At 42.6% G+C, this 14,686-nt stretch overlaps 1 protein-coding gene across 2 annotated transcripts in view; it reads left to right on the top strand.

The window, feature by feature from the left end:
• Positions 1–3,503: 3,503 nt before the first annotated feature.
• LOC121551191 (dachshund homolog 1-like) overlaps positions 3,504–14,686 on the top strand; it is a 355,740-nt gene continuing 344,557 nt past the window's right edge. For both annotated transcript variants that reach the window (XM_041863748.1, XM_041863740.1), the window contains exon 1: positions 3,504–4,266. In XM_041863748.1, the coding sequence (XP_041719682.1) occupies positions 3,722–4,266 (545 nt within the window). In that variant the 5' untranslated portion in view covers positions 3,504–3,721. The remainder of the gene's footprint in view (positions 4,267–14,686) is intronic.

The following is a 14,686-nucleotide window of genomic DNA, read 5'->3' as shown; positions in this document are numbered from 1 at the left end:
AGTTGTTGCCTTCAACTAGCGGAGGATACTCTACCACCAGTTGACCCAGCGAGCCAGCACACCAGCCCATTCAGCAACCCGCCCAGGTCAGCGATGCCCGTTTGTCCCTCCCGGATAAATATGATGGCACCACATCTAAATGCTGTGGCTTCCTACTACAGTGCTCCCTCTACTTTGCACACCAGATGGGAGCCCCCACCACCGAGAGGTCCAAGGTTGCCACGGTTATTTCTTTGCTGATTGGGCGGGCGTTGGAATGGGCCACGGCCGTCTGGGAGAGAGGAGCGGAGGAGCTGGATTCATATGAGGGGTTCATGGCTCTGTTCAGAGGTATCTTCGATAATCTACCGGAGGGCAGAGAGATGGGTGAGCGCCTACTCCAACTATGGCAAGAGGACCAGACTGCTGCCGAGTACACGCTCACCTTCCAGACAGTAGCAGCATCCAGCGGATGGAATGAGCCGGCGCTTCGTATGCTATTCAGAAGAAGACTGCGCGAGGAGGACCAGATGGCACTGGCCTGTCGAGACGACAACCCCTCCTTTGACACACTCATCGCGATGGCCATCCGTCTGGAAAACCTACTTCGGGAGCGTCGGCACTCTCATCGCTTCTCTCCCTGAACCCATGGAGGTAGGGGTCACACCCGCCTCCCCGCGGCGGAGCGACACAGACCGAGCTGGGGCTCTGTCTCTATTGTGGTCAAGGAAGGCACGAGCTCCAGCAGTGTCCGGTATGTCCTGGGACATGTGTGAGTATCCCCTCTTAAGCACTTTCTGCCAAACCCTTTTTGGTGTCGATCACACTAGTTGACTGTCCCTCATGTACTGTTTCTACAGCGTTAGTGGATTCAGGGGCCGCAAGTAACTTTATTGACCAGACCCTTGCCTCCTCTCTTAACATCACCTCATACCCACTCTCCTCTCCTTTCCCGGTTCAAGCCCTCCATAATCAGCCATTAGGTTCCGGGACCATCACACACATCACCAAACCACTCACCCTCACCGTGGAGTCCATCCATCAGGAGAACATTCCTTTCACCAGTGCACCAGCTCACAAGATCATCCTCGGCCTCTCTTGGCTTCAATGCCATAACCCCACCATCTCATGGTCGAGGATGAAAATCATGGACTGGGCACCCGAATGCCGGAGGACCTGCTTTCCCGTCCCCTGTGGTTCCACGTCGGATGAGAGTCCTGTGGTTGCCCTTCAGCCCAACATCTCGGAGGTTTACCAGGACCTGCAGGAGGTATTTTCCAAAACCCGCGCCACCTGTCTCCCTCCTCATCGCCCCTGGGACTGTGCCGTCGACCTGCATGCAGGCTCTGCGCCCCCACGCAGACGCATCTACCCTCTGTAGGTGGCTGAAACCAAGGCCATGGATTTAATTGTCATTTTTGGTAAACGATCTAAACAAAATACTCTAATGTCAAAGTGGAAGAAATTGTTTTAACATTTATGAAAAATAAAAAACTATCTTGATTAGATCAGTATTCAACACCCCGCTGAGACAATACATGTTAGAAACACCTTTGGCAGCGATTACAGCTGTGAGTCTTTTTGGGTAAGTCTCTAAGAGCGTTGCACACCTGGATTGTACAATATTTCCCCATTTTCTCTAACCACTATTATTGAACACAGAATGAGTCCATGCAACTTATGTGATTTGTTAAGCACATTTTACACCTGAACTTATTTAGGCTTGCAATAACAAAGCGGTTGAATACTTATTGACTCAAGACATTTCAGCTTTTCATTTTTTATTAATTTCAAATGTTATACAAACAAAATTCTACTTTGACATTATGGGGTATTGTGTGTAGATCAGTGACACATCTCAATTTAATCCGTTTTAAATTAAAGCCGTAAAACAACAATGTGGAAAAAGTAAAGCGGTGTGAATACTTTCTGAAGGCACTGTAGTCCTAAATAGCATCATTGATGAAAAAGTATGGTCACATTTAATTTGCTCTGTTAAACCTACCCTTTGGAATGACTTTGATAGCAACAGTGAATCTATTTCATTTTCAAGTGGAGCTTTCGCTACAATCATTCTCACGATAGCACATCGGTAATAGTCAGTGACAATTATCATAGCTGGGCTTGGTTAAACCTTGGATGGGAGATCAAAGGATAGATGTAGATAGTTTAATTCTCCAGTAGGAGGTGCTGATGTTGTTTTAAAGGTACAAATTCAACATATTATATGTTGGTTACCATGATGACAATCCCAGGCACGTGCACATATAGGGCTCTACCTGTGCAAAGCACATACCCCTTTTCCCTTCCAGTCTCTAAGCGCCTTTTTGGATGGTGGTATAATTCCCCCACAAATACATGTCACGAGAGGGCTGAGTTAGCCGTTTGAGAGAATGGTGAAATTGCTGCTAAAAAAGCGAATCCGTGAGGCAAATCCAGGGGACGCAGGCAAACATAGCGAACAAACTACTGTTCATGATGCCACTTGTTCGCAAAGAGGTAGGCGCGATTAGAACTCAGTCAGATCAAGAATGATCCGTGCTATCCAGGAACCTTGGGACGTACCTACCCCATTGAAGTTGACATTTAAAATGGTTAATCTAAAGGTGAAGGTTAGGGTTTAGGGTAGGGATGTCCCAAGGATCCCAGATAGCATTGATGATGAAGAATATAAGCATTCTGAGCTTTGATCAATGCTGGGAGCAATATTTAGATGTTGACCCATAATTGATTTTCTTTTTTGTGTACAAAATATATATTTGTATTATTTATTTCGTTTCAAATTTGAAAAAATTACCAAGGTCTGGACCTCGGTGTCCTCATATGTAGTTATGGCCATGCTAGTTACCTAGTTTAAATATTAACAGTACTGCCACAGCAGCATAACATTTAATTAACACTTGATTTAGCCTACATCATCATCATCATCATCATCATCAATATTCGGTCTGGTTGGCTGATATGCGCAGCAGAGACGCAAAAAGACAGAGTTAAATCAAAACCAGTAAAAGAAATTGAGCTAGCTAACTAGCAGATTTACATAAATCAGCTGATCATTTCCCCAATGTCAATCATGTCTTTAGGAGGCACTGTAACTATCTTGCTTACAAATTGTGTGTGTTTTTGCATAAATAAATGGGTTTATGCAACAAAACAAAAATGTTTTGCTACAGAGGCATTTGGTATGTTATGAATTTCGAGAGTATTTTTATTTTTTTTCAAGAGGAGAGGGGGGTGCCCTTTTTTTCGTTTTGAGCACCTGCCCCCTGAAAGGTCTGTGCACGGCCCTGCATAATCCTGTGGCTGTAATTTCACCCTCAAAACAATGTTAACTTTTTTTCAAATCCAATGCATTTTCCATGTACAATACGTTGACAAATTACGTTGAAACAACGTTGATTCGACCAGTTTGTGCCCAGTGTTGTCTGTCTTTCTTCAAAGGTTTCCACTGTCCCCTAGCTCCTCCCTCTCTGTACCTTGTGACAACAACAACTCATCCACAGAGCGTAGCGGTCTAGCTGAGCCGCACTTTTCAGCTCATTCCTCCTATCTTTGATCATTGTCCCTCCGTGCTCAGCCCAAACACTCACCACGTCTTTTCAGCATCTCTTTCTACTCCCCAACTCATCACAGGAGCTAAACTCCCGTGGATTATTTCATTTGGGGTTTCTCGACAGCTGCACTTTTTTTCTGCAGGACTGGGTTTTATACTTTAAACTTACTCTTCTTCCCCTAGGTGACTATGGCCGTACCGGTTGCTTTGATCCCGCCAACCCCTCTGGTCCAGCCGCCTTCGATCTCCACTCCTTCCGCGACCACCTCCCCGCCGTCGACAACTTCTACCCCGTCTCCCTCAATGGCCCCCTCCGGCCAGAACCTGTTCCGCTCCGAGCTCTTCGCCACCAGTAGCCCCGGCATCCTGACCCCGACTGGGGCTCTGCCCAGCAAGCCAGTCTACTTGACCCCGTCGCCTGTTGAAAACACCCCGCAGAACAACGAGTGTAAAATGGTGGAGTTGCGGGGGGCGAAGGTGGCGTCTTTCACGGTGGACGGCTGCGAACTCATCTGCCTGCCCCAGGCTTTCGATCTGTTTCTGAAGCACCTGGTCGGAGGACTGCACACGGTGTACACCAAGCTGAAGAGACTGGAGATCACGCCGGTGGTCTGCAATGTGGAGCAAGTCCGCATCCTGCGAGGGCTCGGGGCCATCCAGCCAGGAGTCAACCGCTGCAAACTCATCTCCAGAAAAGACTTCGAGACTCTGTACAACGACTGCACCAATGCCAGGTGAGTGGAGACAGGAGAGATGATAATTTCATCGAAATTATGTATGCTAGTTGAAATTTAGCGCGTCAAGGTAGAAAAGCTGTAAACAAGGAATGTGGAGACATTTTCCATTGTGTGGAAGTCATGTTTGAGATGTCATTTAGCTGTAATGACTCAACTTTAGGTCATATTTTTGTAATGCTCTATTGTGCCAAATCTGAGTATAGGCCTATGCTGTTATGCAGTTTATAGTAGGTTTAACGGGAAAACATGGATGGACATGTTGAGGGCGCACCCCTCGAAAAAGTTGTGGCAGGTTGATGGCAATTGCATTTATTCCAATTGCTAAACGTTGTGTCAGTGTCTTGCTCAATCCAAACGAATGTTAAAACGCAACAGTCACATGTGAGTCAGTTGAAAATGTCACTAAATTAGGCTATGTGAGGAATTTGACGGCCTGAAATTCAGGTGCCCAAAATTGAAAACCATTGCCTGGAGGGAAAGCTATCATCCACTTGTGTGCGCGAGCCCAACCACATTTCCACTCTAAATTAAGCTCACTATTAACTCTACTTATTTTTAAATGAAAGTAGGTTATCCTAAATCTGCTGTCCTAGCCATAGGGGCAGTAATTTCAATTATTTGATCTATAAATTAATTAAACAACATTTTAAAACATTAGACCATAGAGAATTTAAATAATTGGATTCAGATTGCTTAATATACTGTTTGTCTTCAGATGGATAAATACTTTTCAGAGGAAAGTCAGTCGTTTTTTTTTGTCCCTAGTTCAAATTACACCCGATCCAACCTTCTACTGTCATTGTTGATACATATATTATGTTTACTTATTGATTTGAAATATATAATGTGACATATTTAAATGTGTGTATATATATATGGCATATTTAAATTTATATATATATATATATATATATATATATATATATATATATATAACAACTTCACATAAACACACCTGATGGAATGTTTGTAATTAGTAATAGGCCTAATGTCTCTAAACTCAACAAGTTCCACCCAACATTTTTATTTCAAAGGCCAGTAATTTATCCATTTATTACTTAATGCATTATCCTTAATTACAAAATACACTTGGGTTTTTACCCCAGCCATGGTAATATGTAGGAGAATTTTATAGGTGAGAAATTTAGGTGCAGATCAACATTTGATTAAAATATTTGTTTTGTGTCCTGTTGCTCATATGCTGTGATGTATTGCTCAATCTGATAGGATGGGTTGAGTCTGGTCAAATATGCCATCTAGTCTGTCATTATGATTGATTTAATATTGATCTCCCATCGCAAAATGAGGTGGAAATGCAAATATGATGGAAAGTATAACATGAGCGGAGATCGATGTTTTAGGGGGGTTATACGTCTTTTAGGTAAAAACAAGAGTATCTGGGCACAATGTTAGCACAATGTTACTGGTGAATTTGAGGATGATGTTGAGTGTGTAAGTTAATTGTTCTATTACATTTTGCTGTAAGACACACAAACACACATTTTATTGTCACAAACAAATTGGAATTTATGGGTGGGTTAAAATGTGTGAATTCAGTTATTTGCAGTATAATCAAAAATATATATTTTATTTTCTGCTGCTATTAAATCAATATACTGAAATGAATGTATTTTTTCAAAGGACATATGAATTAGCTCACAATGAATTTTAAGGAAGACACATCAATGTTTGCAATGCATATAAAGCAGAATAGGCAGACATTACATTTTGTGACATTTCACCATACAGTTGAAGTCGGAAGTTTACATACACTTAGGTTGGAGTCATTAAAACTCGTTTTTCAACCACTCCACAAATGTCTTGTTAACCAACTATAGTTTTGGCAAGTCGGTTAGGACATCTACTTTGTGTATGACACAAGTAATTTTTCCAACAATTGTTTACAGACAGATTATTTCACTTATAATTCACTGTATCACAATTCCAGTGGGAAGCCTTTAAACAGCTTGGAAAATTCCAGAAAATGATGTCAGGGCTTTAGAAGCTTCTGATAGGCTAATTGACATCATTTGAGTCAATTGGAGGTGTACCTGTGGATGTATTTCAAGGCCTACCTTCAAACTCAGTGTCTCTTTGCTTGACATCATGGGAAAATCTAAAGAAATCAGCTAAGACCTCAGAAAATGTGTAGACCTCCACAAGACTGGTTCATCCTTGGGAGCAATTTCCAAACGCCTGAAGGTACCACGTTCATCTGTACAAACAATAGTACAGAAGTATAAACACCATCGGACCACCCTGCCGTCATACCGCTCAGGAAGGAGACACGTTCTGTCTCCTAGAGATTAACGTACTTCGGTGCGAAAAGTGCAAATCAATCCCAGAACAACAGCAAAGGACCTTGTGAAGATGCTGGAGGAAACAGATACAAAAGTATATATATCCACAGTAAAACGAGTCCTATATCGACATAACCTGAAAGGCCGCTCAGCAAGGAAGAAGCCATTGCTCCAAAACCTCCATAAAAAAGACAGACTACGGTTTGCAACTGCACATGGGGACTAAGATCATACTTTTTGGAGAAATGTCCTCTGGTCTGATGACCATCGTTAAGTTTGGAGGAAAAAGGCGGATGCTTGCAAGCTGAAGAACACCATACCAACCGTGAAGCACGGGGGTGGCAGCATCATGTTGTGGGGGTGCTTTGCTGCAGGAGGGACTGGTGCACTTCAGAAAATAGATGGCATCATGAGGAAGGAAAATTATGTGGATATATTGAAGTAACATCTCAAGACATCAGTCAGGAAGTTTTAAGCTTGGTTGCAAATGGGTCTTCCAAATGTACAATGACCCCAAGCATACTTCCAAAGTTGTGGCAAAAGGGCTTAAGGACAACAAAGTCAAGGTATTGGAGTGGCCATCAGAAAGCCCTGACCTCAATCCTATAGAACATTTGTGGGCAGAACTGAAAAAGCGTGTGCGAGCAAGGAGGCCTACAAACCTGACTCAGTTACACCAGCTCTGTCAGGAGGAATGGGACAAAATTCACCCAACTTATTGTGGGAAGCTTGTGGAAGGCTACCCGAAACGTTTGACCCAAGTTAAACAATTTAAAGGCAATGCTACCAAATACTAATTGAGTGTATGTAAACTTCTGACCCACTGGGAATGTGATGAAAGAAATAAAAGCTGAAATAAATCATACTCTCTACTATTATTCTGACATTTCACATTCTTAAAATAAAGTGGTGATCCTAACTGACTAAGACAGGGAATTTCTACTAGGATTAAATGTCAGGAATTGTGAAAAACTGAGTTTAAATGTATTTGGCTAAGGTGTATGTAAACTTCCGACTCCAACTGTATATATGGGCCCCTATTTCTTAGTTATTTATTAGGATGGAAAACGCATGGCTTTTATAAAATGTTTTGAAATTATTTTCAGTTAGCTATTCAGATATGCTGTGCGTACATGTTGATGCCTATGGATTCATAAACTACTGTATTTCATCTCTACATCTGACCTTGACCCTATTTTTAGTATCACACAATTATCCTATCTCTATTACCCTATTCTCATTCACACACTGTGTCCATACAATTCACCTTTACCCTCTCTCCCCATGCAGCATTTACACAACCTCTCCCCCATGACCTCCCATTCAGAAAGAGAGTTCTAGAGCGGTTCTAGACCACTACTTCCTCTCCCCAATGAGTGTTCCACCTCTTCGCCCTGTATTCTCTGGGTTCTCCAGGTGACGGAGTGTGTGGTTGAACTCCCCGGGTTGTGAACAGCGAGGTAGGGAACAGAGGGATGGCCAGGGGGATCCAGGGTACCGGGGGTAAAAGGATAATGCAGTGCCTCGCGTTACTTTAATGACGCTAAAGTGGCAGGCTATTATGGGCACACAGAGAGCACTGTAATTTTCTCTGAAAGCAGCCAGGTTCTCTCTTCAGCTCTACACAGAGGAGATGCACATACAGATGGGGATACACACATGCACACACACGCATGAACAGACATAAGAACACACACCACCATCATCATCATGGGTTTGAAACACTGCATGTAGTCAGGTGCTAACTTCTAGAGAGGAAGAGTAGCTTGTATTTACAGTACTTGGTTGATCTATTTCTGTTGTTTGGAGCTCAGTCAGGGAAGTTGTAATTCAGAGCAATCAGGGCCTGACTACCGCATTGTAAATCAGCCAACTTAATGCATTTTAACACATTTTGTCATGGTGCAGAGAGAAAAATTTGCAGTTTTATAATGCTATTCTACACAATTTGTCATGAGGCTAAGATAAAATGTTGCAGTTTTAAAGCTATATTCCTGCAATTCTACACATTTTGCTATCATATGCTATCTGGGGGCCCCAAACCCCCCCCACATTTTTTTAGGTTGGGGCCCCGGGGCATTTGCCCTGCATGACCGTTCGGTAATCCATGCTGAAAAGTGAAAAAAGTACCTCCCCCATACGCTGGGTGAATTGTGGGCTTTTTATGTAGTGAACAAAAAAAGTAGCCTGTGTAGGACAATGATACAGTTTACTAAACACTAGTGCTGTGGCCTGACATAGTTCTTTTTCACAATGATGTTCTAAACTTTTATACATTGGCGGTTTCCGGTGACAATGGAGCGCATAATACTCCTGTACAATAGGTCTTACTATTTTACATGGCTCTTTTTCCCTTTCCAGGGCCTACTGTGTGAAAACAACAGCAACTCTCATTTCAGCCACTGTGTGAATAGCGACACGGTATCACTGCTGGGCCCATGCTTTGTTACTTCTGATGTCTGACCAAGACCAGGCCAGTCATTGGGTGGAAATGTTGCAACTATATATTTGTATTATGCTCACTTCAGATTTCAACTTTTTGAATATGTTAGAAAAATGTTTTGGGTGTGTAACTTGGTGTGAAGTTTTGTTGGTGGCACTTTATTTCACAGGTCGCTTATTACTTTGTGTTTACTTCAGATTTTTATTCATTTAAGTAGGTAATATGGTAATTACTCAGCAGCTGAGACATTAGTGATGTGCTTACTTACATCACTGTGTGATATCCTATAGGTCTGATGCTTCTTGTCCCCAATGTCAACGTCTAGACGAGCTGCATAGGCTACTGTAGATGTATGTATTTCTGTGCAGAGTGCAATGATTTATTATCCCTTGCTTCATGCACTTTCAAGGGACTCTCTCACCAGATTATCTGGGTTACAGACACATCCTGGGTCAATTCCATCCCTACTCTCACCCCAGATTAGCACCGCCCCCTTCTCTTTCACAGATCCTGGGTCAGTAATGATACATCCCTACTGTCACCCCTGCTCCTTCACACATACACAGATTCTAGGTCAGTTATAATGTCCCTGCTGTCACCCCAGATTACCACTCCTTCCCTTTCACACATACATTTCATCTATATGCGGATGATACTATTATGTATGCAATTGCCCCGACTGCTGACCTGACTGCGACAAGGCTACAGTCCAATTTTACAGTTGTGCAGGAAGCCCTTACTGATTTAAAACTCGTACTTAATATGGGCAAAACTAAATACTTGTTGTTTTCAAGTCCTCGTAAAATGGATTGTTGTTACAGATGGATTACATCTTCACTCATTGCATGGTTCTATAATCGAACGAGACCCTGCATACAAATACCTTGGTATTTGGATTGACAATGATTTATCATTAAAAAAAACTACCTGTTCTTTGTTATGGTGATACTATTTATCAACGTGCATCTGCCTCTACTCTTAAACCCCTGGATGCCGTTTTTCATAGCGCACTTCGTTTTATCACAGGAGACAGTTCTATTACTCATCACTGTATTCTTTACCAAAAGGTTGGCTGGACCTCTTTGAAGTCACGTAGATCACATTATTCCGCTGTTTTTGTTTACAAACTTCCAACTTACCTAACATCACTGTTAAGATTTAAAATGACAAGTTATCAAACCCGTTCACAGGGTTGGTTAACTCTGGAGACTCCTTTTGGTGTCTAGAGAGTTAGGTAGATCAGTCTTTGGTTTCCTTGCGCGTGTGGAATGATCTACATTGCACTTTAAAATTGGAGGAATTGGTGCCTCTCAGGCATTTCAGACAGGTGTTAGGGGACCTTTTTACTGAAGAATGTGTCTGTGTTTTGCTTTTTGTGTATTGTTGTGTATATGAATGTGAAGTTTAATGTGTTTATTGTATTTTGCTGTGTATTGTGGTGCTATACAGGGCTCATCTGGAAAAGAGACCTTGGTCTCAGCATTGACTCCCTGTCAAAATAAAGGTTAAATAAAAAATTAAACAGAGACAGATCCTAAGTCAATAGTAATATCCCTTCTCTCACCCCCATCTAACAATACCACTCCTAATCCTTCACACAGACAAAGATCCTAGGTCAGTTATAATATCCACGCCTGACCCCAGATTACCACTGCCCCTTCCGCTCCTTCACACAGACACAGATCCTAGGTCAGCTAATATCCCCTTCCCCGTACTGTTGCAGCTATCACAGCTCTCTCATTAGATGGTTCGGTTAGAGGCAGACTATCCGGTGGCGGGGCAGAAATGCAGCGGTTAATTGACAATCATTGTCTACCCGTGAAGGTTACTCACTAACACTCCAGATGATGCTTTGGTCCACCGTTGGGAATGGGACTTGCTTTTCACTTACACACCGTTTTTAAATACAGTGAGGGGAAAAAAGTATTTGATCCCCTGCTGATTTTATACGTTTGCCCACTGACAAAGAAATGATCAGTCTATAATTTTAATGGTAGGTTTATTTGAACCGTGAGAGACAGAATAACAACAAATAAATCCAGAAAAACGCATGTCGAAAATGTTATAAATTGATTTGCATTTTAATGAGGGAAATAAGTATTTGAACCGCTCTCAATCAGAAAGATTTCTGGCTCCCAGGTGTCTTTTATACAGGTAACGAGCTGAGATTAGGAGCACACTCTTAAAGGGAGTGCTCCTAATCTCAGCTTTTTACCTGTATAAAAGACACCTGTTCACAGAAGCAATCAATCAATCAGATTCCAAACTCTCCACCATGGCCAAGACCAAAGAGCTCTCCAAGGATGTCAGGGACAAGATTGTAGACCTACACAAGGCTGGAATGGGCTACAAGACCATCGCCAAGCAGCTTGGAGAGAAGGTGGCAACAGTTGGTGCGATTATTCGCAAATGGAAGAAACACAAAATAACTGTCAATCTCCCTCTGCCTGGGGCTCCATGAAAGATCTCACCTCGTGGAGTTGCAATGATCATGAGAACGGTGAGGAATCAGCCCAGAACTACACGGGAGGATCTTGTCAATGATCTCAAGGCAGCTGGGACCATAGTCACCAAGAAAACAATTGGTAACACACTACGCCGTGAAGGACTGAAATCCTGCAGTGTCCGCAAGGTCCCCCTGCTCAAGAAAGCACATATACATGCCCGTCTGAAGTTTTCCAATAAACATCTGAATGATTCAGAGGAGAACTGGGTGAAAGTGTTGTGGTCAGATGAGACCAAAATGGAGCAACTCAACTCAACTCGCCGTGTTTGGAGGAGGAGGAATGCTGACTATGACCCCAAGAACACCATCCCCACCGTCAAACATGGAGGTGGAAACATTATGCTTTGGGGGTGTTTTTCTGCTAAGGGGACAGGACAACTTCACTGCATCAAAGGGACGATGGACGGGGCCATGTACCGTCAAATCTTGGGTGAGAACCTCCTTCCCTCAGCCAGGGCATTGAAAATGGGTTGTGGATGGGTATTCCAGTATGACAATGACCCAAAACACACGGCCAAGGCAACAAAGGAGTGGCTCAAGAAGAAGCACATTAAGGTCCTGGAGTGGCCTAGCCAGTCTCCAGACCTTAATCCCATAGAAAATCTGTGGAGGGAGCTGAAGGTTCGAGTTGCCAAACGTCAGCCTCGAAACCTTAATGACTTGGAGAAGATCTGCAAAGAGGAGTGGAACAAAATCCCTCCTGAGATGTGTGCAAACCTGGTAGCCAACTACAAGAAACTTCTGACCTCTGTGATTGTCAACAAGGGTTTTGCCACCAAGTACTAAGTCATGTTTTGCAGAGGGGTTAAATACTTATTTCCCTCATTAAAATGCAAATCAATTTATAACATTTTTGACATGCGTTTTTCTGGATTTTGTTGTTGTTATTCTGTCTCTCACTGTTCAAATAAACCTACCATTAAAATTATAGACTGATCATGTCTTTGTCAGTGGGCAAACGTACAAAATCAGCAGGGGATCAAATACTTTTTTCCCTCACTGTACATCTTCCCCTTTAAAGTCAAATATTTCCTCTTCTTTTATGTCTGAGATGTTAGATAAATGGTGGTGAGGTTTAGGTTCAATGATATGGTAAGAGTGGCATTGATGTGATAAACAGACGTCATCCCTCTCTCTTTAGGTTCAATGATATGTTAGAGTTTCATTGATTTGATAAACATACGTCATCTCTCTCTCTAATATTTTGCGTGTTTATGCCTAAACAAACATATTTGCAAATGACGGTAATTGTTTTGGTTAGCGCTCAGTGTGAGCTTGGTACTAAGGGTGCCAGCTTGTCCTCTCTCTCTCTCTCTCTCTTTTGGCTGAGCTCTCTCTTCTAATATATTTGTTTTCGACAAGGCACGGTTGTGTTTATAGGTACTCAGGGGAGATTTCTGGATGCGATTCAAATCACTCCCCAGTCTGAGTGGGTGCTAAGATACCCGGCACCCGGCAACCACATCCAACAGGGAGGGAGAGAGGGAATCTGGCAGATGGTTTATGGAGTCGACTTTCACAAGTGCAAATAGGTAGCACTGATATATATTTCTCCAGTGATATTTCAATAATTATCCTGACCAATTGTTCACAAATACAGAAAAGCTATATACAGTTTGCTCTTCATCTCTTAAAGGTCCAATGCAGCCGTTTTCTTTCTCAATATCAAATATTTTCCTGCGTTATTAATTAACTACCTTAATGTGATTGTTTTCAATTATAATGGTCAAAAATTGCTTCCAAAAGTCCATTCCACCAAAACAGGCTGAAACTTCAGGCGGTCTTTTCAAACTGCTCTTACACTAAATGGGTATAATCATAATTTTCACAATTTTATAGTATTATTCCAACCGCATAGTGTGGAAATATACACTCAGTGGCCAGTTTATTAGGTAAACCCATCTAGTACCGGGTCAGACCCCACTTTGCCTCCAGAACAGCCTGAATTCTTCGGGGCATGGAACCGTTGCTCAATTGGTATCAAGGGACCTAACATGTGCCAGGAGAACATTCCCCACACCATTACACTACCGCCACAAGCCTGTACCGTTGCACCAGGCAGGATGGGGCCATGGACTCATGCTGATTACTCCAAATCCTGACTCATACATCAGCATGATGCAAAAGGAACTGGGATTTGTTGGACTAGGCGATGTTTTTCCATTCATCAATTGTCCAGTGTTGGTGATTGCGTGCCCACTGGAGACGCTTCTTCTTGTGTTTAGCTGATCGGAGTGAAACCCGGTGTGGTCGTCTGCTGCAATAGCCCATTCTTGACAAGGACCGACGAGTTGTGCGTTCCGCGATGCCGTTCTGCACACCACTGTTGTACTTCGCCGTTATTTGCCTGTTTGTGGCCTGCCTGTTAGTTTTCACGATTCTTGCCGTTCTCCTTCGACCTCTCATCAACGAGCTGTTTTCGCCCACAGGACTGCCACTGACTGGATGTTTTCTGTTTGTCGCATCATTCTCGGTAAACCCTAGACACTGTCATGCGTGTTAAATCCCTAGGAGGCCGGACGTTTCTGAGATACTGGAACTGGCACGCCTGGCACTGACAATCATACCATGCTCAAAGTCGCTTAGGTCACTCGTTTTGCCCATTCTAACGCTCAGTCGAACAGTAACTGAATGCCTCGATGCCTGTCTGCTTGCTTTATATAGCAAGCCATGGCCACGTGACTCACTGTCTGTAGGCGCAAACCATTTTTGTGAACGGGTTGGTGTACCTATAAAACACAGGAAAATCACTGGGCCTTTAAAAAAGACAATCATATGTGAACATTTATTCAGGTTGTACATGTTATCTTTTCAAAAGGAGGACTTTGTTTGATATTTGGCTAATATCATTGGTTGATTTAGGCTTATTTGCATGGCAAAGAGGCTTGCATTGTTTATTTGCCTGTTGGATGCAGAAGCTGTCCAGGCTCTTAGCCTATTTGCATGCTTTCACTGGATGGATGGGAGTTAGTTAGTAGCACAAGTACCGTTGTGTCCAGGATGCCAGATCCTTTGACAAAATTACTAAGTACTGCAAAAAAAATTATGCATCTATACCTGTTTTAATATCATGATTTTCCATTCTGAATTATTAAATGTGAATACATTGAAGGAATGCAACTTTTTTTCTATTTTTAAGTTGAAATCACTCAAAAGATATTTAGACAC

The sequence above is a fragment of the Coregonus clupeaformis genome, chromosome 40 (assembly GCF_020615455.1).
Source record: "Coregonus clupeaformis isolate EN_2021a chromosome 40, ASM2061545v1, whole genome shotgun sequence".
Lineage (NCBI taxonomy): Eukaryota > Metazoa > Chordata > Actinopteri > Salmoniformes > Salmonidae > Coregonus > Coregonus clupeaformis.
The sequence above is the reverse complement of the archived record's forward strand: the minus strand, read 5'-3'. Positions and strand labels throughout refer to the sequence as shown.